The following is a 25,890-nucleotide window of genomic DNA, read 5'->3' as shown; positions in this document are numbered from 1 at the left end:
TGGTGACATCTCACTTGTTGTTTGTCTTATTATGAAAGTGATCTGATATTTGACCCGTCTAAAACTTTAGACGGATGGTGTCCGTCTAAGGTGTATTTGTGTTTGGCACAAGACCTAAAAAAAGAAGGGTCCATTTGTGGGTGATATTATTAAGCGACAAGTGAATAATAGACTATGTGGAGGATCAAATTACCAATCATTGAGACAAATGAAGTATTATGTAATCCGTTTATCAGTAAACTTATGTAAGACCGTCTTCCGCTAGTATTTATGCTGTATAAATTGTTTTTTTCTATTTGTTTAGATACATTATTTAAGTAGACAACAACATTGGATGATGTGAACAAGTCAGGTTAGATAATAATACACACATCTAACATCTTACCGTTATTATTATTCAAAAGCAGCCAATCTGACGCAAAATCTTGTTAACCAACTCCCAACATACCACACTTTCCTTCCTGCAAAAGCGTTCACACTCCCTCTGCTCAAATACTGCACTCACTCACCCTTCAATCTCACTCTTTTCTCTTCACCTAACTAAAATCTCAAATTGTACTACTACTACTACTACATCTATCTCAAGGAGATCAAATATTTGATGAGTATGTCAACTACCAAATTACCTGTATTTCCCATGTTCGAACCTCAACATTTTAGCGATTACGGGTTCGATCCGCAAATTGATTACTTTCAGGTAAGATATATATTGCATGTTGTACTTTAATTGTTTTGCTAGTATAACTACTATAAATCTTTAGGCAATTTTGCAATATTTATTTCTAAATCTTTACTATGAATTTGACCTTCCATGTATTAGTACTAGAGAGTAGAGTCATGAAAAAATCGTAAATTTTATAAAAATACAATCATATTTGTTGTGACCATTAATCGAGGTAGCTCACTTGGTATTGTACTCCCTCCGTGCCGATCATTGCCTTACATCTTTTATTTCCTATGAACGATTTTAATCAAAGATACTTTTATAAATATCATGAAAAATTCCTGATCCTCTGGAAGACCGTACTCCTTATACCTAAGTTTTTATAATATTTTATTTGATGAATTAACGGGGTGTACACAAGAATTTTTTTGATATCATAGACTATACAGCATACTAGGAACCTATTCTTTTAAACTTAGTTTAGTTTTTTCAGTTATTTAGTTCATTTTGATTCAGTACGTCCAGATAATGTTACTCGCTTCGTCCAATCATTTATTTATTTTTAATTAATACTCGTATGATTTAACTAACTTTGACGATTGAACAAAATGAAAGGTATTAGAAGAAGCAAGGAAGCACAAAAGAGAAACAACTCGATCAATCGACACACTACACTTCAAACTCCAAAAACCAATCTCAAAAGACGATCAAAAGAAGAACAAAAAACGTCGTTGGTGGTGGAAGAACGCGGTCGTCTTCTTCAAAACCAAATGGGCAGCCCAACACCAACGGCCCAGCCCACTCGAATACCACAACCACAACCTCAACCAGTCCATCTCCGGACCGATTTACGTAACTGAGAGCCTAAGTGGGTCAACCACACCATACCGGTCCACTAGCCGGCCTACCTCCGGTCCACTTGCTGGTACTTTGACTCCAAGTAGGAAGGGTGATTTGGACATTCCATATATTAGTCTTAAAGATCTCAACATGGAGCCTTCCCATGTGATCTCTTCTACTCCTATGCCTATTTATTTAGTCACTTAATTCAGGATGTGAAAAAGACTCTTTTGTCCTTTTGGTGAAAAAGGGATCTTGATTTTTTAAGTGTGATTTGTAGTGGGGGTGATTTTAGTTAGGTCTAAAATAACTAAAGTTGTTGGGTTAAACTTTTTATTTTTTAAGGTGCAATTTTTGCATAGAGATATACTTTGTGCAAATTTGTTTTATTGGGTGGGTTTGAGACCGTCTTTTAAGTTTAGATCGGCCTTTTTTTCATGTCATGTAACTTATTTAATTATGGTTATAGTGACTCTGTTGTAACTTATAAGTTTATGCAGTTTTAAACAAGACTGGTTGTTAGTGAAAAGATTAGCTCGTCTTTTTATTGAAAGTGATTAGTTAGGACTAATAAGAAAAGTTGGTTAAATTTCTGTTTTTAAAGAAATTTTTTGAGGGTGCATTTAAGCACAAAGATATACTTTGTGCAAAGTTGTATTAGTGGGTGTTCTTTTAATTGATGCAGAACTAGCCAGTGAACTTTGTTCCCTTTATTTTGACTGAGGTATGTTGTTTCCAAGAAGGTGAATTCCATCAGAATCCAAGAAATCGGTGGAATAGAAGTTGTAGAACAAGCTATTAGACCATCCCCAAGCAGAAGGTCGCCTTAATCGGGTCACCAAAATTTTTCCTCTTAATTGCACCTTATTAATCTTGATCAACTTCCACCCTCTCAAGCAGAAGGTCACGACCTAGGTCACCAACTCAATCATTTTTCCACTTTCCAACCTTTCCAATCATTTACCACATTCACTACCCCACCAAATCTCTCTCTTATTTTTACAATTATTATTTAATACTCCAACAAAGTTATTCTATTCATTTTTAAAATAAATTCTACTCAAAATTAATTTTATTTTATAAATTAAAAAAATTATTGGCAATAAACTTTATCGAAAACATGAGTTGACGATTTACAAAATATTAGTTGACGCTATTATTAGTTATAATGACGATATGTCGATTATATTGGTGATCGTATTTAGAATATTAGTTGACGATTTACAAAATATTTCAACCAAACTCATTAACCACTCAACCCTTTCAGAAAAATACAACTTTTTATTTAAAAAAAAAAGAAAAAAAAAAAAAAAGAAAAATACCACAAAATATCAGCATTCATCTCTATCCACACACTCATATCATCCTTCATCTCACCAACCATCTATCCATACACATTCATCCCAATCAACACTCTAAACCCAAAAAAACCCCAAAAATCCCATTCATATAACATTCATCACAAATTCTTATTTCAGACCGCAAGATCCGTCTGAAATAATAAGACGGACCGTTTCCTCTCACAAAATACCCATTTAGGAAGTGAATGGGAAAGCACATGGGGTGTCCCACCACCCATGTGATTTCCACTTGTGAGAGGTCTTATTGTTTCAAACGTATCTTGCGGTCTGAAGCAAGACGGACTGAACATTCATTGCTATATCATTCATAAATTTCATTCATAAATTGCTATATGATTCATAAATTTGGGTTTTATTTCGATTGGTTTTCTGATTGGGGATTTCATCGATTTCATCCATCCCGATTTCATTCATGGAGGTAAATTCTTGTTAAATCGTTTTCATTCATCCCGTTTTCTGATTTATTTTCTGATTATTAATCGAAATCTTGTTAAATCGTTTACTTGTTACATTTACATTGTTGGAATTGATGCGAGATTTACATAGTTGTTGCGATGAATGAAAATTAATAATCCAAATCTTGTTACATTTACATAGTTGTTGCGAGATTGATGATTAATAGTTAATAATCAGACTTATATTGTTGCGAGATTGATGCGGGATCAATAAATCGACTTACATTGTTGCGAGATTGATCAGATTTATTTGGCTCACAATCAAAATCAGTCATTTATTTGTGTTTTTTCGCTAAAAAAAAAAGTTCCAAAATCAGTCATAACTGAGTTTGTTCAATAAGTAATTTTAAAAGTGACTCTAAAAAAATATGCTTGTATTTTATTTTTTCTTGCTATGGTATGTAATCCTAATTTTACATATTAAAATTATCTCTTTTTTTGGCAGGAGAATGGAGGAGTGTTGTGCAAAATTACAGATTTTGCAGGCGTCCTTTTTTTCTCTCTTTCATCTATGTCCAGCAACCAACCAAATGATGCCACATACAAGGTCACCACCAATGTCACCAATTCTTCTCCGGGGTCACCAGGTGACCTTGAGTTATTCAAGGTCACCAAATTAGCACCTTAATACTCCCTAATTATCGTCATTAGCATGACCCAACAAAGTCACGACCCAGTTGGTGACCTTGCTTGGGCATGGTCTTACAGTGACATTTTATTTATCAATACGACGATTTTAATGCTGACGGGATTTGAACTCATGTCATAAACATCAGTTCTCAGTCGCTCATGACTTTACCAGCTAACGCCTAAACTAGTTGACATTTGCATATGTTTTTTAATTGTAAAAGTTGAGTTTTATTTTGTGTCAAAGTTGTACTTCTACATGTGTTTCTATCAAGTTGATTTGTAACATGGTTAGTGATTGAATGGTAATTGTAAGTACCTCGTAGTATTCATGTATGTTGTTCATTCGAGAAATTTTGGTTATGAGAATATGGTTGAGTCGGAAATTTTGAACTGGAAGATTTTCTTTAGTTTTATCTCCCTTCATTTCATTTCGCCTCCCTTTCTCGTGTCTCTTCTTTTCTCCTCTCTTTCCCTTTTATTTTTATATCCAAATACACCTCCTCCGCCTAGTTATCGCCTTTCACGAGCACGTTGTAGATAGTCCAACTATTGGATTTAGGCCTTGTTTTTTTTTACTGAAAGTAGTTGAATCTATAAAATATTATTAAAAGGCTAACTCAAAAAGGCCACGTAGGATAAGAAAAAGCCACATATGCATTTCCAATGCCACCTCTTAATCCGCATGTCACTCTAATTTATAAAATTTTATTAAAAGACTACTTGAAACACCTATTAAATGTCACGTAGACATCGACTAAAAGCCACATAGGATTATAAATGTCATGTAAACATCGACTAAAAGCCATCTAACAATAAATTATTTTTTAATCGACTCTTTTTTTCTTCTTTAAAAAAAAAATCAAAATCGGATTAGGAATACCTGTTCTTTTACTCCACCCCACATATGAATCAACTACATATACAATTTTCAAAATATCATCTTCCCCAATTTTTTTGCCAAAATGTTTTTGGATTGACGATGTCCGTGTTGAAATATATTTCTATCTATACAATCGGATTAGTGGGTGTTCTTTTAATTGATGCAGAACTAGCCAGTGAACATTTTCCCCTTTATTTTGACTGAGTATGTTGTTTCCAAGAAGGTGAATTCCATCAGAATCCAATAAATGGTTGGAATAGAAGTTGTAGAACAAGCTATTACAAATTTACAATGTCGTTTTATTTATCAATACGACGATTTTAATGCTTACGAGATTTGAACTCATTTCATAAACATCAGCTCTTAGTCGCTCATGACTTTACCAGCTAAACGCCTAAACTAGTTGACATTTGCATATGTTTTTTAATTGTAAGAGTTAGTTTTATTTTGTGTCAAAGTTGTACTTCTACATGTGTTTCTATCAAGTTGATTTGTAACAGGGTTAGTGATTGAATGGTAATTGTGAGTACCTCGCGGTATTCATGTATGTTGTTCATTCGAGAAATTTTGAACTGGAAGATTTTCTGTAGTTTTATCTTCCTTCATTTCATTTCGCCTCCCCTTCTCAGTTCTCAACTTCTCACGTCTCTTCTTTTCTCTTCTCTTTCCCTTTTATTTTTATATCCAAATACACCTCCACCGCCTAGTTATCCCCTTTCACGAGCATGTTGTAGATAGTCCGACTATTGAATTTAGATCACGTTCTTTTTTACTAAAAGTAGTTGAATTGAACTAATTAAATTGAGTTGAATGAAACTAAACTGAACAAAAATTGACAAAGTTGAGCGACTAGATTGAATGATGCTGAGTTATAGAGGCAAGTTTAGCATAGCTAAGCCAAGTAAGTTAAACTAAACTAAACTGTATGGAGATGAAGTAAACTAAGGCGTTGTTTGGTAAATGGCATATTGGCCAATTTTTAGCATATTTAAGGGTTTTAGCATGTTTGACCAATCAATATGCTAATTTTAGTGTTTGGTAAACAACATATTGAATATGTTGTTTTACAATATGCTGCTTATCCCAGCATATTGTAAAATAGGAAATTTTTCTCCATTTTACAAAGAAAACTAACAATCTACTAATCGTAATCTGCCAATTACCAAACACTCAAATTAATTCTGCTAATTATAATATGCTAGTCAAACCTTCTGATAAAATCTGCCATTTATAATCTGTTTTTGCAATCTGCTTATATTAAAATTAATCCGCTGTTTACCAAACATGGCCTAAAGTGAGATAAAGTAAAATAACTCAATTGAAGGCGGTTGCTTCGGTAATCTCTTCTCAAGAGCCTCGTAATCCAACTAGAGCTCATACAAATGGTGAAATGGGTCTATACTTTTAAACACCATGTAAACAATTCATCTATTGACTATATGATTATGATGTAGCCTTCTTCATTTTTCTCACGTGGGCTCAATTCCTAGCAGGTTTTTTTGGGCCGATGGCAACTGGGTTTTGCATATGGGCCATGTTAAATATTTCAGGTGTATAATCCAGTCTATTGGGTGGTGATCTTCTACTAGGAGTTTAGGAGTGGAGTATTTCCTTTCTGCAAATTTTAGAGTATTAGGGGTGGTTAAACGGGCGGACAGACTTGGGTTGGGCGGGTCAAGGGCGGGGCGGGCTAGAGATGCTGGACCCGGACACAGCCGTGGTAGGGGGATGCGTCAGGCCGGCCCTGGTATAGGTGGACCCAGAACCGTCCCGAGGTAGGTTATAGCCTTATAGGAGCGGGTTGAGGACGGGTCATGGTTTAGGCGGTTAGGAGCGGGCCGGATATGATATGCTGGACCCGGGAAACCCATAGTGGAGGATGGGTCAGACTAAGCATGACATGGGCTAGGCAAAAAGGGTGCGACTGGCGGGGTGGGCGCAGGTGGGCCGGGCTAGCCCTGAGCTTTGGCCACCCTAGTGAGTACCTTGTTTACATAAAATCATCCTTATTCCGGTCTCTAAACATACATTTCAAACAAAAGTTGTACTATTAAATACATAAATAGATGCCAATATTTAGAATCGTCGTTTCAAGATAATGATAATATAGACTTCGTATTATTTCAAATCGGGTTAATTATGGATCATAGATTTTGGGTCGGGTCATCTCAAGTCGGGTCAATCAAGATTCGGTCGGCTCGAGTCAATTCAATTATTGTGTTATATTCAGGTCAGGCAATTTGGATCACTTTTGAGCCTTGGGTCAGCCCAATCGGATCACCTGACACCTCCGATTCCTGACTCCATATTTCGCAATGTTTATTTTCTGATATACTCATATACCATACCCTCATATTTTGTGACGAAAGTTTCTTTTTTGGACAGTTTTTTCTTGAAATTGATCTTCGAGAATTGAGAATGCCGTCCTACTAACAGCAGCTACTATGGGGTTGATGAATACAGAGTGATGCTGTGATGGTGATGCATGCAATACCAGTACCCTTGGATTTGTCATTTAAAGGTAAATATTCACCATTTCACTTGCGATTTACAATTAATGAGATCACTGTTGGGTTTAATGCCATCTCGGTCGTCTATCCAGTGACGGATTTTGAAATAAATAGTACGAGTCCAAAATTCGCACACTTAATCTTAATCTTATGCGCGAATACTTACCCTCAACCACGACTCGAGTCAAGTGGTGGTAAATGCTTATTTCTTTTCTTCATAGAAATGTATATGGACTTCAAAATTTAGCGGGAGTCAGGACTCAGGCCCCTTCCCGACATGACTAAAGTCCTCCACCGCTTTGCTGCAGATGCAGCGGATGAACTTGGATTTTTTGAGGGTTATGATATCGCTCTGTCCTAATCATTTGTTTACGTTTGATTGAAATACCCCCTTACAAAGAATATAAAAAGGTAACTTGGATTTTGTGAGGGTTATGATATCCTTCTGTCCTAATCATTTGTTTACCTTTGATTGAAATACCCCCTTACAAAGAATATAAAAAGGTAAATTAATGATCGGGACGAAGGAAGTAGTAGTTCTATCAAGGTTTAATACTCCCTCCGTCCCTGTCATTTGTTTACCCATTTTCATTTTAGAGTATTTCATTCATTTGTTTACCTTTCTATATTAGGCATGTCTCTAATGAGTTATTTGATCAACCCAATTTCATTATTGTCCATTTGTTATCGAATTACATTACCCTTGAATGGTCCCCACCCCTTTCCTTAGTCATTGTGCTAAAAGTAAAGGTAAACAAATGACATGGACGGAGCCTTAGTGTGACGATCCGCACACTTGAACCCTTAGATTTATTTTATGCTTATGTAATTTCACTTCCATTGTACATTTGTAGTAAGTATTTTCTTAGTAGTTTTAGAATAGGTTTCCATAAATAGGTATATCGCTATTCTGAACTAAACTTGTAAATTCAATGTATCCTGCTACCAGGACCAAATAATCAAATTTGCCTCTTTGAGAGGTGCTAGTCAATGAAAAACCGCTTCTCATCCAAAAGCTTGTTGTTGCTTGTTGCTCGCTTTCAATAATCGTATTGCTTACTTTTATTGCTTGCGTGTGTCGGACTTGATAATCGTGACTAGGATTCCCGACACACACCGACCCGAGACCCGAGTATCGTGCTAGTGGGCGATCCCTCACTAGTACGAAGATCCTTGTCGCTTGCATCTTGCCTTGAGACGGGCAAGGGTGCGCGCCACGGTCCGGCAAAAGTAGCGGACCGTGACATTTGGTATCAGAGCCCGGTCTTCGGACGGGTTTCTGCAAGCCGCATTTGTTCATCGAGATCGAGAAAATGGGCGAAACAATCGAGGACCGAGTGGATGCCTTAATGGACACAATCGACGTCAAGCTTCCCAAACTCGAGAGCATCGTTATGCGGATGGCTGCGAGCCTCGAGGAGTTGCAAAAGACGGTTTGTGACCTTGAGACGAAGGTGGACGGGATGGACACCCGCATCCAAGCAATCAGTGGTGCGATCCCCGACGATCGGGAGGAAGAGATCAATCATCTGCATCGAAAGATCGAGATGTTAGAGAACACTTCCGCCACGCTCGTGAAAGCGGTGGCCAATGACGGGAAATCTGTGGGGAGCCATAAGGTGAAGGCACCTCCACCTCGTGCCTACGATGGGGCGAGGGATTCGAAAGCGGTGGATAACTTTATCTTCGATATGGAGCAATACTTCCGAGTAAGTGGGCTCGACGAAGACGCGGAAGTTGTCACGGCAAGCATGTATCTAGTCGACGATGCCAAGATGTGGTGGAGGGCTAGGTACAAGGAAATCGATGCGGGCACGATTACGGTGACATCGTGGGCCGACTTCAAGAAGATCTTGAAGGATCACTTCTACCCCGAGAACACGGAGTTTGTTGCTCGGAAGAAGTTGAAGGAAATCAAGCACACCAAATCAATCCGGGAATATGTGAGGGAATTCTCAGCGTGCATGCTCGAGATTAGCGAAATGTCCGAGACGGATAGGACATTCGAATTCATTGACGGGTTGAAGAGGTGGGCACAACAGAGGTCGCGAGGCGTAATCCCAAAACTCGTCTTGGCCATATCGGCTGCGGAGCGCCTACTCGACTTTCACGGGGAGCGAGAGGCACCAAGAGTTGTGGCACCAACGGGGAATGCTGGTACGTCACAAAGTGGGTATAATGGACAAAGGCCACAAAATAGCGCCATTTCGATTGGGAACAGTCGTTTCCGCGCAAGAGAAGTCAAGCCCAATCGGCGAGCCCTAAAAACTCGCCCTCAAGCTCGTCTTCGAAGGCGGGAAACTCTACTGCTTCCACAACGAAGAGACCGTTCGCGTGTTTTGTGTGCAAGGGTCCTCATAAGATGGCCGATTGTCCGAACCAAGCGGAGTTCAATGCCATGTTCAAGAAGATGCCGAAAGGGGCTCAAGAACGTCTTGATGGGGCGTTGGCCGTCTATCACCAAGAGTGTAACGAAGACTCGAGTGATGATGAAGACCAACCACGAGATGGGCTCACTCCAACGGATCGGTAGCGATGGGGAAATACGAAGATTCCTCCGCCAAGACATCCAACGGGCTCGTATGCGTGGACATGATGGTGAATGGGAAGCACGCACGAGCTTTGATCGACTCGGGTGCCTCCCACAACTTTGTTCTGAAAGAAGAAGGCGATCGGTTGGGGCTAGTTTTGCGGGATGCTAACAAATTTGCCTGAAGCCGTCGATGGGAAAATGAGACGCGTCCAGGAGTGGCTAAGAAGGTCGCGGTCCAAGTGGGTGAGTGGGCGGGGAGCTCGACTTCACCACCGTTCCGCTGGATGACTTCAAGTTAGTACTCGGGATGCAGTTCTTTCAGAAAGCATTGGTGGTATTGAAACCGAGTGACGGATCGATGCTACTAATGGGGTCTATCGTAGTGAAGACGGTGAGACGGCGACGAAAGACAAGGGGCAACATCGAATTTCGGCTATGAGGGTGATACCGACGCCGAAACAAGGGATGCGACCTTGGAGAATGCCTAAAGGTTCGGTGGAGCCGAGGCGAAACAAGACCCAGGCTAACTACGATGCTAAGTGGCCTGGGGGACGAAAGAAGAGTCTACCCCCTCACCGAGGAGTAGACAATGAGGGTCGAGATGCCCAAAGAAGTAGGCCTCGTACCATCGGGGCCGCGTCGATGTCTTTGAGTCGACGTCCTGGTTTGCGGGTCGGTCGACCCAAGAGATAAGGCCTCGTACCATCAGGGGGGCGCGTCGATGTGTTGAATCGACGTCCTGGTTTGTCCGTCCGTCGACCCAAGAGAGAAGGCCTCGTACCATCGGGGGCCGCGCCGAAATGCTGATTCGGCGTCTGGAGATCTCACATTCCCTTGAATGCAGTCTTTGAAGTGAGGAGAGACAAAGTGAAGGTCCGTTGGAGCCGATTGAGAAAGCCCGAGAGAGCACTTTTCAACGGCGGCAAAGTGGGCGTTCCCGAGAGACAAGGAGCACGTGGTGGACTTGGAGAACATGATGTTCGGCGGCTTCTATGTCAAGGAACTCCACCTATCCTTGAAGGGACGAAGAGGCCGATCATTGTTTGGGACGAAGCGCACATTCAAGCCGAGCCGAGTGGTACAAGCCAATCCCCAACACCGCATGGACGGTCGAGCTCACCGAGGATGTCTCACCAAAGCACCATTCAAGATTTTTTGTGTTGCCGAGGGCGGCAACAGATTAGGTGGGGGAGAGTGTGACGATCCGCACACTTGAACCCTTAGATTTATTTTATGCTTATGTAATTTCACTTCCATTGTACATTTGTAGTAAGTATTTTCTTAGTAGTTTTAGAATAGGTTTCCATAAATAGGTATATCGCTATTCTGAACTAAACTTGTAAATTCAATGTATCCTGCTACCAGGACCAAATAATCAAATTTGCCTCTTTGAGAGGTGCTAGTCAATGAAAAACCGCTTCTCATCCAAAAGCTTGTTGTTGCTTGTTGCTCGCTTTCAATAATCGTATTGCTTACTTTTATTGCTTGCGTGTGTCGGACTTGATAATCGTGACTAGGATTCCCGACACACACCGACCCGAGACCCGAGTATCGTGCTAGTGGGCGATCCCTCACTAGTACGAAGATCCTTGTCGCTTGCATCTTGCCTTGAGACGGGCAAGGGTGCGCGCCACGGTCCGGCAAAAGTAGCGGACCGTGACACTTAGTGAGCTTCATGCAGACATGCAGTAGCTGTTTTGTCTGATTGTTTGGCAGCAGATAACTTGTGTCTCTATTGGACTATTTCCTTAGATTTTAAAGTAAATCATCGTCTTATCCGAGACTAATTTAGGTGGATACAATTTTATATACGAGCATCTACACTATAAATTACACAGGGATTCAACCGCTTAAGTACCTCCGTGTCTAGTGACTGGTGCCTGGTGGTACATCTTAAAGCTAAACCCCGACTAATCTAAACTAGCGGAGATGTTATTATGTACCAGTAGACTAACAGACCGATGAGAAAACATGTTAGGAAAGAATTAGTCTGCATGCATTGTTGTAGCATAATATAGTACAGTAACTCTTTATAACTTTCTATTTCAGACTTTCATCTGTGTTTACGCGGTATCTGATTGCTGCTTAATAGGCGATAATATCAGTGATGATTCCTGCAACGGGTCATGTCTACTTGTATCAAATCACGAAAATGTGTTTTCATGGAGAGAATTTTTGTTTATTTCATTTCCTGCAAGAGTTTTTTCCATAAGAGAAACTTTTTGAGGTACTGTTGTGCTAATCTGTCTGAAATCTCTATTAGATTTCCGTTGTATATAACACTGATACTTGTTAAAAAATTGTGTGACCAGTGACCCAGTAGTGTGAGTTACATAATTCGTGGTCATGATTGCAGTGCAAATTTTTGACCTCCAAAAGGGGAATGAAGTAAGCAGGAGTCGAGATGGAGTCAAACATGTCCCTTTAAGGTAATTATATGTAACATCCTCGTCTTTTATGTTGTTTCTATTTTTACTGTATATACCTTGCCATAGACGAGAGTCGTTAAGATACTAGGGTTATGCCTTCATTGCATCGGTTTCATTGTCTAGATTTGAGCTAGATTGCTGACTGATTATGGTCTTGTTCTTCTGGCATTGATTTGTTGCCAATACAGCTGACAGAATTTTGATCGTATGAAGGCCAAGATGTTTGTTGGGCAGAACATTATTCCGATCAAGGTTTGATCTATCTCTTTATTGCTCTTTGAACTGAATAATGTAGCTGGTTTTTCTGATCCTTTGGCTGCTGCTATCTTGTGTTCGTTGCATTTAGATATTATAGTAAATTGTTCTCCTAGTCTTATCCCAGATCACTTTCCGTGGATAATTCTTTTTTGGGCTTCCTACAGTTCACTATCCTATAAGTTACCCGTAAATGTTCTATTGGGTTATGTGATTTTAAGTAGAACTGTATCAGGAGTTAACCAATGTAGAGAGTGAACTCAAGGAACCTTTTGAACAGTTCGAATTTGACTCGTTTTGAACCCAAGTCATGCACAAGCATGTTGCATTTCATGTGAATTTAAGCAAGCATTTCTCATTGTATGACCTTATTTGATGTTGAGGCTTGTCCGTTACTTTATTTATAAATTCCCGGCATTACGTAGGTATTACCTTGTTTTCCTTCTCTGGCCGGTTTGTAGTTTGAACTTGAGAACTGTTCTTTTCTTACATCTTGATGAGGGGAGTTAAGACTGATTGTTTACAGGTGTGCAAGTTTAGGGGTTTAATCTTTGTTTATCGTTTGCTGATTAGTACTTCTATGTTTTGTTTCGTCTTCTGTAATAGCATGTATTCTTGCATGGTTTGCACTCCAATGTAGGAAATGTTACTTTACTGAAATTACACTCACTAGTAGAACGAATTCCAAAGTCTGCCTTCTTTTAGTTTTAGCTTCTCAATTCTCATATGAGAAGACATGCTAGAATCTCTCAGATGCGAAAGAGGGCTCACCAAGCTGCTAAAAGTTCTTCAAATTCTGATTAATGCAAGGTTTTTAAAATTTCCCCCCTCCCGTATCTTAATGATACCAAGCCATGATTCGTGGGAATGTTCCTGTAACTTAGTTCAGCTTCCTTCCGTCTTTTTCTTTCTCTACTGCCTTAAATTTCAATGAACCTAATAATTCTTTATCCGGATGTCGAGCATATTCCGACCTCTAAACCTCTCAATGACATTCATAAATTTTCATCTACCAACTTCCGGTCTAGTTGCTTCTTCTCATCGTACTTCACTGTAATACTATTACTAACAAAACATACAGTGCAAAGTGCTGATTGTTTGAATACAAGTATGTTGAAGTATATTACTCCTCATAACTCATAAGTCCGTCAGTTAGCTCTAAGGGTGTGTTTGGGTAACAAAAGTGGAGGAAAAGGGAGGGGAGGGGGAAGGAGAGAAGGGAAGGGGAGGGGGAGTGAAGTGTGATTGTTTGGATACAATTTTCCTCCAAATCTTGCCTACTGTGGAGAGATTTTGATTAGGCTTGGAGGAGGGAAATTGGATCCCTCCAAATCTCTCCCTCCTCCATTTCCCTCCACCCTCATTTGCTATCAACAAGGGAATTTAAATCCCCTACTCTACCTCCCTTTCTTTTCCCTCCAAATCCCTCAATCCAAACACACCCTAAATGTTTTTCAGAAAATGATTCACCGTGTAAAGTGTGAAATTTTGAATATTTTCTCGTCTTTGTCTTGATGGTAGAGATTTAAGATTCGTGGGATTGTTGAGTAGCACAAATCAGTTTCCTTTTTTATTCTTCTAATGCCGTTAATTTTAACAAACCTAATTATTCGCTGGATATCGAGTACATTCCCACTCTACCCTTTATTTTGCATTCAACTTTCCCTATAGTGAAATTTTTTCATTTTCTGATAGCAATTCTGCTGGTCTTGTAAAACATCTCGTGGAGCATCCCTTTAATGCCTTATAGGATGCAAGGACGCATTTTCTTAAACATACATTTATCCCGACAATCAGCATTTTGCGTAAATATCAGTCTCAGTCCAAAATAACTTCCAAAATAACTTCCTTATAGTCAATCTTGAGACAGTGGATAATTGATGTTACCTCATACCTACCGAAAATCCTTAAGAAGGAAATGTATCCTCCAGGGTCATAGTATCTCCGTATGGTTCTCTTATAGTAAATAAACCATCATTTGCTGTCTCTACAAAATCAGTTCAGATATGCTATCTAAACCGATTCTGCATAAATCCTTTTCTGTAAATGTTCAGAATTGCTTTCTTTCCGCATTCCTGATCCGCCCTATATAAATAAGTACTATCAACCCTTTACACCATCAACTCGACAAAAAGAAATTCACTGCTGCCTGACCATTTGATAGTTAACGCAAGTCACGACTTAGCTTGAATCAAAATGGGCAGGCAAAAGGTGAAGCTTCAGTACATCGAGAATAACACAGCCAGGAAAGTAACTTTCAAGAAAAGAGTGGCGGGCCTTCTAAAAAAAGCCGAAGAACTTCAAATACTGTGTGGTGTCATCGTCTGTATTATAGTGTACGGGCCCTATGACGAGGCCCCTTTCGTGTGGCCCGCTAATCACGCAGAAGCTGCTCGCATTCTTTTAGAGTACAAGAGCAAGCCAGAAATGGAGCACGCACAAAGGAAGTTCAGCCAGGAGGCTTTCTTGAAGAGAAGTGTAACAAAGTCCAAGGAAAAATATCTTAGGCTTCTTAGCAGGAACCGTGAGATGGAAATGGGAAATGTTATGGTTGACCTCCTTTGTGGAAAACCAGTGCAACAAGTTCCCTATAATGATATAGCGGACTTGATATGGGTAATTGAGGACAAGAAGCGGAGTATGCAGCCCCGTGTTCGGTTCCTGGAGGCTGCTGCTGGCAATGCTCCTGCTGCTAATCTTGATGCTTATCAACAGGCCTAGCCTGTTTATTTATATATTTGGTTCGATATGCTGCTGTAAACCACAGTTATTTTAGGTGCTTTTGCTTTGTTTAACGCAACAAGAGTAATAGTTGCGGTTTGAGAGTTGTCATTTTATTTTCTTTCAATTAATAAACGAGTTATGTTTTATGTCATCCACAAATTTGAAAATTACTTAGACGAGCCTGTTCTGAAGAGTTGTTACATGCATAAATGATCTTATATTTGCGAAACATTTTTTTTAATCTTATGAGACCGTTACATGCCATACAACGGTCTTACCGTACTTTCAACACCTCATTTAATAATAGCAGTAATTGAGATGTACAAGCATTATAATACCGTTGTGTGACGGTTTTTCAAGTGAACATATAGAAAACTATTCATCTCGATAGATACGGCTTAATGACAGATAAAGCTGAACATTAAACCTGCCACCACATTATAGTACATCAGCGTGATAGCAACTGATACTGTGATTTAATACCATGATTGGGTTTATACCATTTAAATGGTCTATTCCGCATTTCTACTGATTTGATGTTAGTTAGAGTTTTATTGTCGAGATTTGAACAATTAGCTGACGAATTGATTGTGTTGTTCTTCATGCATTGATTTGTGCAGGTGCTAACCGATTGATTTGAGCAAGCGGTTTAGTCGAGGTTTGATATGCTGGTTTTTCTGATCATTTTGCTGCTGTTGTCTTGTTTTCATTCATTGTCTCATTGCGAGTAGCATAAATAGGCTTCCTTTTCTTTTTTTTTTCTTTTATGCCGTAAATTTAAAGTTATTTGCCATCAAAATGTCGTTCACATCCCGACCTCTAAAGGCTCTGATTGATATTCAAGACTTGCCATTTACCATAGAATGTGAAAAATTCTCGACTGTCTGACAGCAACTCTTTCGTTTTAGTTTTAGCTTCTCTTATGAAAGGCCTGCCGCATGATATGATCTCTTTGATGTGAAAGAGGAAACTAGTTAAGGAAGATTGCCGCTAGTAACGGTTTCCCATATTCTGATTCACCATAAAATTGCTGAATTTTTTTCAATTTTTTTATCTTGATGAGTCCAAATCATGATTTCTGGGAATGTTGTGCAACATAGATTACTTCCCTTTTTTCTCTTACAGTATGTCGTAAATTTTAATAGACGTAATTAAGCGTTAGAAGAGATCATCATATCCATTACGTTACTGTCGGTACTTTCATCATACTGCCCTATTTGCTAATCTAGTTGCTTCCTCTCATCATACTGAATAATGTTAACTAAACATACATTACCTCAGTGGATGCAATGAGGCGATTTCAAAAAATTCATTTATTCCGACAGTCAGCAATTTTTTGGCAGTATCAATTTCCCGTCTAAATAACGTCCTCATAGTCGGTCTCCAGGAAGTGGATATAGATGAACTCTTTCCTCCCTTGTTTCTTACCTATCCAATGTCCTTAGGAGGAAAGATATCAGCCAAGTTCATTGTATATCGGTAACGTTCTTTTATAGTACGCCACCAATGTCCTTACACTCCTTAGGAGGAAAGATGTCAGCCAAGTTCACTGTATATCGGGAACGTTCTTTTATAGTACGCCATCATTTGCTGTCATTACAAAATCAGTTTGATATGTTATCAAAACTGAATATTCATAATCTGTGTTTCTGAAAACGGTAGGAAATCAGAAGTGATTTCTTTACCGCATTCTAAACTAGCCCTGACCAAGGACTGTGGAGCACCGGATCAAGGTGTTGGAGGAATCTGAAGCACTGAATCGGGGTGCTGGAAATCAGATGATCAGGGGTGGCAATGTGGGTGCTCCATTTGCGGCACAGGATGGTCGTCCTCACTATCAGCACCGTCTATTTCCTTATATGTTTGTTTTCATGCTATTGTACTCCACAGTTCCAGAGAGTGTTTTTTATTTTCCCTAACGCAACACGTATAATTGTTGCGAGTTATGTTATTTTAGTTATTAATTTTACTTATATGTATTGTCTTTGGTTTGTTTGAGTCTTTATTTGGTATGCTATTGGATTAGTTACGTGCGTTATAAGTTGACGAGTGCCTATTATCCTTGTTTATGGGAGAAGTTTAATTTGTTTCTCTGTGTATCTCGTTCCTCGACACTCTATTTTCATCCTGACATAAGCGCTTGTTCGTTTATTGGTTTTTTTTGAGTTCATTGTCCAACAGCAGTGTTATTTAAAGTTTGTTGCAAGTCATCCGATTTAGTATAGTATCTACGGAATTTATTTGGGTACGATTATATGATAAATCAATTCCCTACCAAGTTTTAACATTGTGCATTCTCAGGGTCTTGAACTTGCGACCTCTTGTTAAGCCAAATCGATTCTCCATCAATTGATCGATGTGCTAGTGTTAATGCCGTGTCATGTTTCAGTAGCTGCTCTCTACTACTCAGGTAACACTTTAAACCTTACTTTGGCATTCTTTATCTTTGATGTTTACGCAGCTTGTCCGGAGTTCAAGTGTATCTCAATCTGATTGAACTGTCTTTGATTTTGGTTGAAGCATTGAATTTACAAAATTAATGACCTGTATTAAGATTATTGTTTTGCAAATAGGGTTGTGTATTGTTGCTTCTGACCGTCCCAAATAATCGAAATGTAAAATTAGAAGATAGTCGAGAACTAGCTGCATTATTTTTATGCCTTTTATGTGGAGGAGGACATGAGGTTTCCTGTTGCTTTAAATTAGCCGAACTGAACTAAGCTCAAACACCAGATCTAATTTTTATAGCTGCTTTATCTGTCTGAAGATAATTGAGATGTACAAGCATTAGAAAACCGTATTCTGTAAAATGGTAGAGAAGTATACTGTTTGAAAGAGAGAAACGACCCGAAATCCCAAGAGCTAATCCAAAATCATCCACTCGATTGACTAGCATAGCTTTTATAGCTGCTTTCTGTTTGAAGTCGTGTAAACCAAAAATGAATTAACAAATACTCGATCCATATGATTATGAAGCAAGACCGCCTACTCCCTCCCACCCCAAGAATAATTGAACAGAGTTATCTCCAGTCACCAACATTGCCATAAAAAAAAAGGTTAAATAACCTATAAATCGAGGGCTATGCGGATCCTCAGACGCATATGAAATAGAATAAAGATGACCAAGCTAATACTTGTGAATGTAAGCACAATTAGCATCACTACTATCAACTATTCCCTCTGTCCTAGTAAATAATTTACATTTGTTTTATTTTGTGAGGGAAAAATAAAGCAAATGTAAACTATTGACTGTGACGGAGGAAGTATGACGGTTATTTAAGTGAAAATATAGAAAGCTGCTCATTGTTCATCAATTTTCACTAGCTCTATTGAGCTCATGGTATTAAAAAATTGCCGGTACTGCGGTACATGACATATTGGTCGTTATGGTAAGCATTTTTTAACTTTCCGCGCTTTTATTTTTTTTATATATAAAGGTTTACCAAAAATAGGCAATATTCGGCCAGTATGGCAATATCTGATTGATACCGGACGTTATTTGACTGATAGTTAGGCTAGTAGAAGCCAAATGAAGCCGATAGAGATAGATCTTAATGACTGATTGACTGGATAAATCTTAACGTTAAACATGCCACCGTATTATAGTGTACATCAGCTCATTTCAAGCTGAAGTGAAATGAACTTAATAAAGCTGAAATGAAATGAAATGAGCTGAAATTAAGTCCAAAAGAACACAGCCTAATTGACCTAATTGACGGCATTTAGCAATTGGGTTCTTATTTACTAAACTTTCCTTCTCTATTTTCTGGCAAAGCTCACATTGTTATCAATTCTTCCATTTGCGCCAAAGTAAGCTGCTACTTCTGGTCAGAAATCGACTAGTAAACATGGGAATTCGGTCATCCTTGCTTCTACCACATTTTAGCACTCTAATTAAAATGGATCCTCTCCGTTACTTTTCTCTCCATTTCCTCTCACAAAACATTATTATATTATATATTCAAATCCTATTTATTTACCTTTTTATTTTAAAATAAATCTACAACCATCCGATCAAGCTCAGTTTTAATCCGGACCATTGAGAAGTAATGGACCTCTATTTCTTAAAAGAAATGGAGAGGATCCTTACTCCACTCTAATTTAGCTTTTCAACACATTTTTGAACATTAGATTCCGACTCTGTATGAGTGAGATATTATCATTTTACGATAATCTTGTAATAAGGGGAGTATATGACTTTAGGTCTTTAGTATTGACTCTCAAATTTAATAGATCATTGCTAAATAAATTAAAATCGAAAATATAAATTCAATTGACCACAAAAATAACAAATGATCTATGATTAACGCAGACGTTACTAAAAATTTAATATTAAGCAGTAAAAATATGTATATACTTATGGACGAGTCAAGATCCTCTCCATTTTCTAAAAAGAAATAGAGAGGTCATTTCCTATTAACGGCTCAGATTGCATCTTGGCAATATCAGACGATTGTACATTTATGCATAAAAATAAAGGATTAATAGTGTTTAAAGGGGTAAATATTATTTAATGGGTTTGTGAGAGGAAATGGAGAGGATCTTAATTGCTTATCGACTTATCAAGATTATACTTATCAATATGTAGACTTGCAGTGATTGTCAAGCGGTCATTTTGGCTCTCAACATACGTGAATCCAGGTGAGGCAGCTTTGTCTTAGTGTTTGGAAGATATTTTAGCTCTTAGCTTTGCTTTTGATGTTATTTCGTGGACTTTTGTTAATCGTTTATGTAATAGAGTAGCGCAGGAACATGCTCACCCTTACCCGTGGCTAGTAGCCAGGTATGGTTGGATATGTATCCTATCGAATGAGACTACTACAACTTTTTTCATTGATACTTCAATAATGAATCTATGATGTCCTTACTGGAAATTTTCAACAAAAAGAAATGTAGTTCATACAAACATTATTTTTTCGCGATTTTTTGGAAATATTCAATGCGTAAAGCGCAGCAGTGCTGGAATATACATTAGAATTACTGAATCAGGATAGATATAACATTATAACGCGATGAAGAATTAATAAGGAATGCCAATAATTATGCTATTAAATAAAATACAACATAAAAAAAAAGGAAATTGACATAATTTATGATGCATAATAATTTTTCGAAAAATAAAATAAAATTCGCTTGGGCATGTGCTGAGCTCCGTCTCTGCGACTCAACGTGTTTCAAACTCGTCTATAATTTTGTGAAGGTGTTGATATCTTCATTATGGATCCATCCAAACTTCTCCACAAAAGGATTAACCAATGTCTTAGGAGGATAGTCCTTAATACAATCCATCCAAACATTGTCACATTCATCTAAGTCCTTCATCACTTCCCACAAACAACTATTACACTGAAACCCGGCTCCGAAACTGAGCATCAAAACCCTGTCTCCTTTCTTGAGCCTTTTCTTAGCCTCCATATATCCCAAAACATACCACAAGCTACACGCGGACGTGTTCCCAAATCGATGGAGGGTCATCCTGGCTGGCTCAAGATCAAACTCGGTTAATTTTAGATTTTCGCCTATACCATCAATGACCGCCTTACCACCGGTGTGCATACAAAAATGTTGAACACCGGTTTTGAAATTAATGACCGGCTTTTTACTAGGGTGTCCTGTACCTGTATCAGCTCATAGATTATACACCAGATTAGTACAATTGGTTGTGTGTAATTTCTGAGTTTTATAATAAAGTTTCGAGTTTTGTTTTAAAGATTATGAGTTTTACTATAAAGTTTTTAAGGCTGTTCACTTAAACATCCTCATTATATATACTAAGAGAATAAAAATTCTCAAATGTTTTTCCTCCAAAAGGAATCTCGCTAAATAAGGAAACAAGTTTCTTTCATTATTTTTTTTCTTTTATATAATCTTTTAGTCATTATATATTTGTTTCTAAACTCTGAATTGTAATCATTTAATTAAAATAAAATAAAATTGAATAAATCTAAAAATTTTAAATTCCAAAATCTTTTATTAGTGTTATTATTATATATTAGAGAATGACTTACCACATAATTACCCAGTATAAAAAAACTATAAAAATATTATTAGTTTCATAAAAAAAAATTCAATAAAATTATTTGATAAAATGTATAAATTGAAATCATTAATTTTGTGGTAAAAAAATATAATACACATTTCATGACTCCACTTAATTCTCTTAATTAATTTTCAAGTTCATTTTTTTTCTCATCTCCCTTAACTAAAATAATAAGTCTTTCTAAGTTTTCCCGCTCAACTATTTTTAGTAAGGAGTTGGGCTCTATTAATTGTCAATTTGTCATTATTATAAAAGTTGAGTCTTAGATCTGATTTATATGATCTTAATATTATATCATGTATTAGTCTACATATGAAACATGATTGCAGTACAACAAATCGCTACTCCATAATTAATAACATTTCATATAGGTCATTTTGTAATAGTATATTTAATCTAAATTTTATAAATATGAAAATTCATATATTCTCCGCTAAATGTTTTACGTAATTTTAATTGGCATTGTCTATGAAGATATTCACAGCGAGTTTTAGCTTCTAATACTACATACAAACTTACGAATAAATATAAATTCTTCCACTTTAACTTAATATCTCTTATCCATAGTGTGTAAATATTTAAATTCGCTTTAAATTTATCATCTTTATTTGCTAAGCTCTCTAACATCCCGATCTAAGAAAACAATGCATTTATGCACGAGATTTACACTAGTTAAGCTAAAAATTAAAGATAGTTAAAAAGTATACATATAAATTCAGTTAATTTTGAGTTTTGACGTCCAAAAATTAAAATGTTAACTTATACATGTAAACTTAATTACTAAAAGCGTTATGATGTAATACATCAGATGCATGTTTTTTTTTTCCGTACCTGCACCCATTATGTGATGTCGGGTTTTAAGTTTTATGGCCGTAAGCGTAACCACCAACATGTATCGGACAAGTTCTCTGATAGGTAAAATCATGGGGACTAACACCTTAAGATTGTCGGCCAAACACCTGGCCGCGTGCTTAGGAAGATCTTTGCTTAAATGAAAACCAACTCTTCCTTTGGAGTCCTCCTTTTGGATACAACATCCATAAGACTCGTCTCGGGCACCATGGTGGATCCGGACGAGATGTTTGAGCTTAAACATAGCCCGCTTCCTTTGGGCCATTTTGTTGGTCAATAGAATGACACACCCGCCGGACCTAAATAGGGAATTCGATAATATCATGGACCGGTCATTCCCGGAATACCAATTAGGGCTTATTGATTCGGAGGTTACGACCAAAGCGTAACGCTCCTTCTCGTGTTTAAGCACACTTTGGGCTACACTAACAGAAATTAAGCTACCACTACAGCCCATCCCACTAAGGTTATAAGCCTTAATATCATCCCTCATTTTGTAGTGGTTGACTAGCTTTGAGGCTAGGGATGGTACCGGAGCAAACAACGAAACATTAACAACCAAAACATCGATTTCTCCAGGAGAAATACGATGTTTTGATAAGAGTTTTTGCACGCTATCTTGGAAAAACTCGTCCATCTCAGAATGACTATCCTTTAAAGACGGGTTTTGTTCACGGCCCATGATGATGTTCCTTGGGCCGTAAGTTTGCTCTCCAATACCCGAATCCACAACCGCTTTGACAAGGAACTTGTATTCATTTAGACCCAAGCTCTTGTTCCGCATTAGGATTTCGCGGCAGAATTCGGTGCTCACCATTCTATCATCACTAGGCTTGAAGCATTCATAGCCCAAAATGTAGCATTCTTGGTGCCTGTATACTATAAACCACCTAAGAAAGTGGAAGAAAAGATAAAAACAAGAAAATAAATATACCAAGACCAAAAATTCCATACTTGTAAATTATGAAAAATTATGTTTTTTTTTTTTTCGGTACACGTCGGATTTTGAACTTAATTTGAGGTCTGGTTTTTGAAAGGAAAGCTTTAGGAAATGAAGTACTTATAACGCCGAAAAGAAGAGGATTTTGTGAAAGATCAATTGTTATTGTGTATCATGCTTCTACCATTGCCATTGCATGAAATGACGGATAAAAAATGATCACTTTATAACAAAGAGTGACCATTTTATGTTAATAAAAGTGAATACTTATTAAAAGTAGTCATTTTATAGTAACAGAAAGTGAACACATTTTAACGTAAAATTGCCATACCATACATCCGTTGTATAGTATGGAGTATAAATGTATAATACGGTATCTGTCTAAGGACATGTGATTCTTTATACACTTCGCAAATGATTTTCATGGTTGCTCACGAAATTTAAAGCTCGCAATTAAGTGAGTAGGATGTGGTTGATTACGACGTTCAAAGCTATCCACGAACTTTTTACCGTTTAGTTTAATTTTTTTTTTTTTTTTTAACGAAAATATTTTATCTTGTAACATTTCAAACTAATTCTCATCAATGGGTTCATGTCATAATGAGTAAAATGTGTAGTTTTAAAGAAAAAAAATAAGTGGCGAAACTACTACAAGTAGCGTCTTTGTCTAGATTTTTATTAATTTGTCATCTGGTAAAGCCACACTACTAAGGTAGAGGCTTAACTTTACAATGATGATGAAGACCTATTGACGAGAAATAATTCAAATGAGCGCTAAAATAATACTCCCTCCATTCAACTCCAAATGGTACTTATCACTTTTTCACGTTTTAAACACGAAGTTTCTATCAGAAATATCTTTAATTCTGGCATTTGTAAAAATTATAAAAGTTTGATATTTTAAATGTACTTCTAAAGACGAATAAAACAAGATCCCGCATGGATATATTTTATCTTATATATTGGGAGGAAATGAGAAGATTCTTCTTACTTGTAAATAGTGTACAAAAAAGATAACTATCATTTGGAGTTGAATGGAGGGAGTACTCTGTAATTAGTTTTGTAAAAAATTCTAAAACGATAAGAAATACACTATCCACCTTTAATAGAAGTTTTTGCTTAATTGGGGTTCAAAGGAAAACTATTTAACAAAATGGGGATAGTTTGAAACTATTTACCAAATATGAGTCCATGTCATCCTCATTGGGACATTAACCTCACTTTCTTCCCCAAAATACCCTTTGTCTTCTCCCCTTTCATCTTCTACGTATACACCCAAAATCTTCGGTAAATAATCGTATTCGACACTCGGAAACTGAATTTATAGTAACGTAGTAGTTTCGTTATAAGTTGTAGAGCTTGGTTTTTTGTCGCTTCTTATGGTGAACCGGGTGATGGCTGTGTGTTTGATGAAAAGAGATGACGATAGAGATGATGAGATGTAGCTTTATGTATTCATTTGCATCTGTTTCACCTTTGAAAAATAAGCCGGTATGTGTTTTAATGGAGATTTGGGTGGATAGGTACAAGATGGAGGAAGGAGAAGACAAAGGGTATTTTGGGGAAATAAGTGAAGGTAATGGTCCCAGGATGACATGGACCCATATTTGGTAAATAGTTTCACACTAACCCTATTTTGTTAAATAGTTTCACATTAGACCCCAATTAAGCAAAAACTTCTACTCCCTCCGTCCCGGTCAATTGTTGTCCTTTCATTTTGGCACAAAGACCAAGGAAAGAGGAAAAGGCCAACAACTAAATGACAAGTGGAACAAATTGAATGAGAATAATCAAATTACTCATCAAGTTCATTCTTAAAATAGAAAGGACAACAAATGACTGAGACACCCCAATATGGAAAAGGACAACAAATGACCGGGACAGAGGGAGTAATAGATAAGTACTATGTATGCATGTTACTTTGTAAATCGTTGTTTTTACTATATGGTTAGGTTAATTATTGGATAATCAATAATTCTGGAGGAGAAAAACCCTAGCGTCCCTCTTTGTTCTTTTCTCTACAAAAAAAACCTAGTTACTATAAACGGACGATTTACACCAAAGATAACATTCCTTATTTGACGCATAACATTACCAAGTTGTCCTTATACTCATTTGATATTTACACAAAATGTTATTATATGACCCACCTACCAACTCACAATTACATACCCCACCTATTTTTTTCTTCTTTACCCCTCCTCCATGTTCCACATTTTCTTAAATTCTCCATTTCCCCTGTCTTACCTTTGGTCTGGATCAGAAGGAGTATTATTTACTCACTCTGTCATAATTTTTAATTTAATTTTAATTAAAATAATCCTTATAAATAATATATACAGTAACAAGTAAATAAATAATTGGGAGAGAGAGAGTATTTAAACGTTATAAAACACTTACGATAATGACAAGAATAAAGCAAGTGAGGTCAATAATGTAACCAGTACTATTACCGTCATTTTTTTGACAACGATGGAACAAATTACAAAATGTACTAACTATTCAGTTGCAAGACCGACAGATCAACCAGTAAGTCTTGCTTAAAATAGGATATATGTCCGTCTTAAGAATTTGTTACTCCCTCCATTCAACTCTACTTTGCAAGTTTGTTTTTTACACGGATATTAAGGAGCGGATTAAAAAAAAACTATTAAAAGTACATAGGGAAAGAAAATGGAGAGGTTAAAAATATTAAAAAAAAATATAAAAGTGGGGTTTTATGGTGGATTAGTGTGGGGGTATAAATGTCATTTTTTGTAAATATAGATTTTCAATAA

At 37.3% G+C, this 25,890-nt stretch overlaps 3 protein-coding genes and 1 long non-coding RNA gene across 11 annotated transcripts; 3 read left to right on the top strand and 1 right to left on the bottom strand.

Annotated features, from left to right (window-relative positions):
- The first annotated feature begins 355 nt into the window (after positions 1-355).
- LOC141642341 (uncharacterized) lies at positions 356-2,050 on the top strand. Its single transcript, XM_074451121.1, has 2 exons — positions 356-697; positions 1,280-2,050. Exons 1-2 carry the CDS (start codon positions 602-604, stop codon positions 1,709-1,711), a joined length of 528 nt encoding a protein of 175 aa, XP_074307222.1. The 5' UTR covers positions 356-601; the 3' UTR covers positions 1,712-2,050.
- Positions 2,051-6,723: 4,673 nt separating this feature from the next.
- LOC141642340 (uncharacterized) lies at positions 6,724-17,921 on the top strand. 8 transcript variants are annotated; one of them, XR_012543245.1, is made up of 7 exons: positions 6,724-6,807; positions 7,216-7,351; positions 11,923-12,100; positions 12,230-12,302; positions 12,491-12,554; positions 15,902-15,939; positions 17,583-17,921. It is a non-coding gene; the product is annotated as an uncharacterized LOC141642340 (long non-coding RNA). The 8 variants fall into 8 exon arrangements; XR_012543248.1 differs by lacking the exon at positions 6,724-6,807 and having other exon boundaries at positions 7,106-7,351; positions 11,966-12,100; XR_012543242.1 differs by lacking the exon at positions 6,724-6,807 and having other exon boundaries at positions 7,106-7,351.
- Positions 14,754-15,892, top strand: LOC141642339 (agamous-like MADS-box protein AGL80). The gene has a single exon (XM_074451120.1). The coding sequence runs from the start codon at positions 14,754-14,756 to the stop codon at positions 15,276-15,278; it is 525 nt and encodes a 174-aa protein (XP_074307221.1). The 3' UTR covers positions 15,279-15,892.
- Positions 17,922-20,301: 2,380 nt separating the features above from the next.
- Positions 20,302-23,483, bottom strand: LOC141642338 (3-ketoacyl-CoA synthase 12-like). The gene is made up of 2 exons (XM_074451119.1): positions 22,153-23,483; positions 20,302-20,899 (listed from the first exon to the last, which is right to left on the bottom strand). Exons 1-2 carry the CDS (start codon positions 23,123-23,125, stop codon positions 20,466-20,468), a joined length of 1,407 nt encoding a protein of 468 aa, XP_074307220.1. The 5' UTR covers positions 23,126-23,483; the 3' UTR covers positions 20,302-20,465.
- Between the last annotated feature and the right edge of the window lie 2,407 nt (positions 23,484-25,890).

This window comes from Silene latifolia, chromosome 2 (assembly GCF_048544455.1).
Source record: "Silene latifolia isolate original U9 population chromosome 2, ASM4854445v1, whole genome shotgun sequence".
Taxonomy (NCBI): Eukaryota; Viridiplantae; Streptophyta; class Magnoliopsida; order Caryophyllales; family Caryophyllaceae; genus Silene; species Silene latifolia.
Note: the sequence above shows the minus strand (reverse complement) of the source record. Positions and strands in the feature narration are given on the sequence as shown.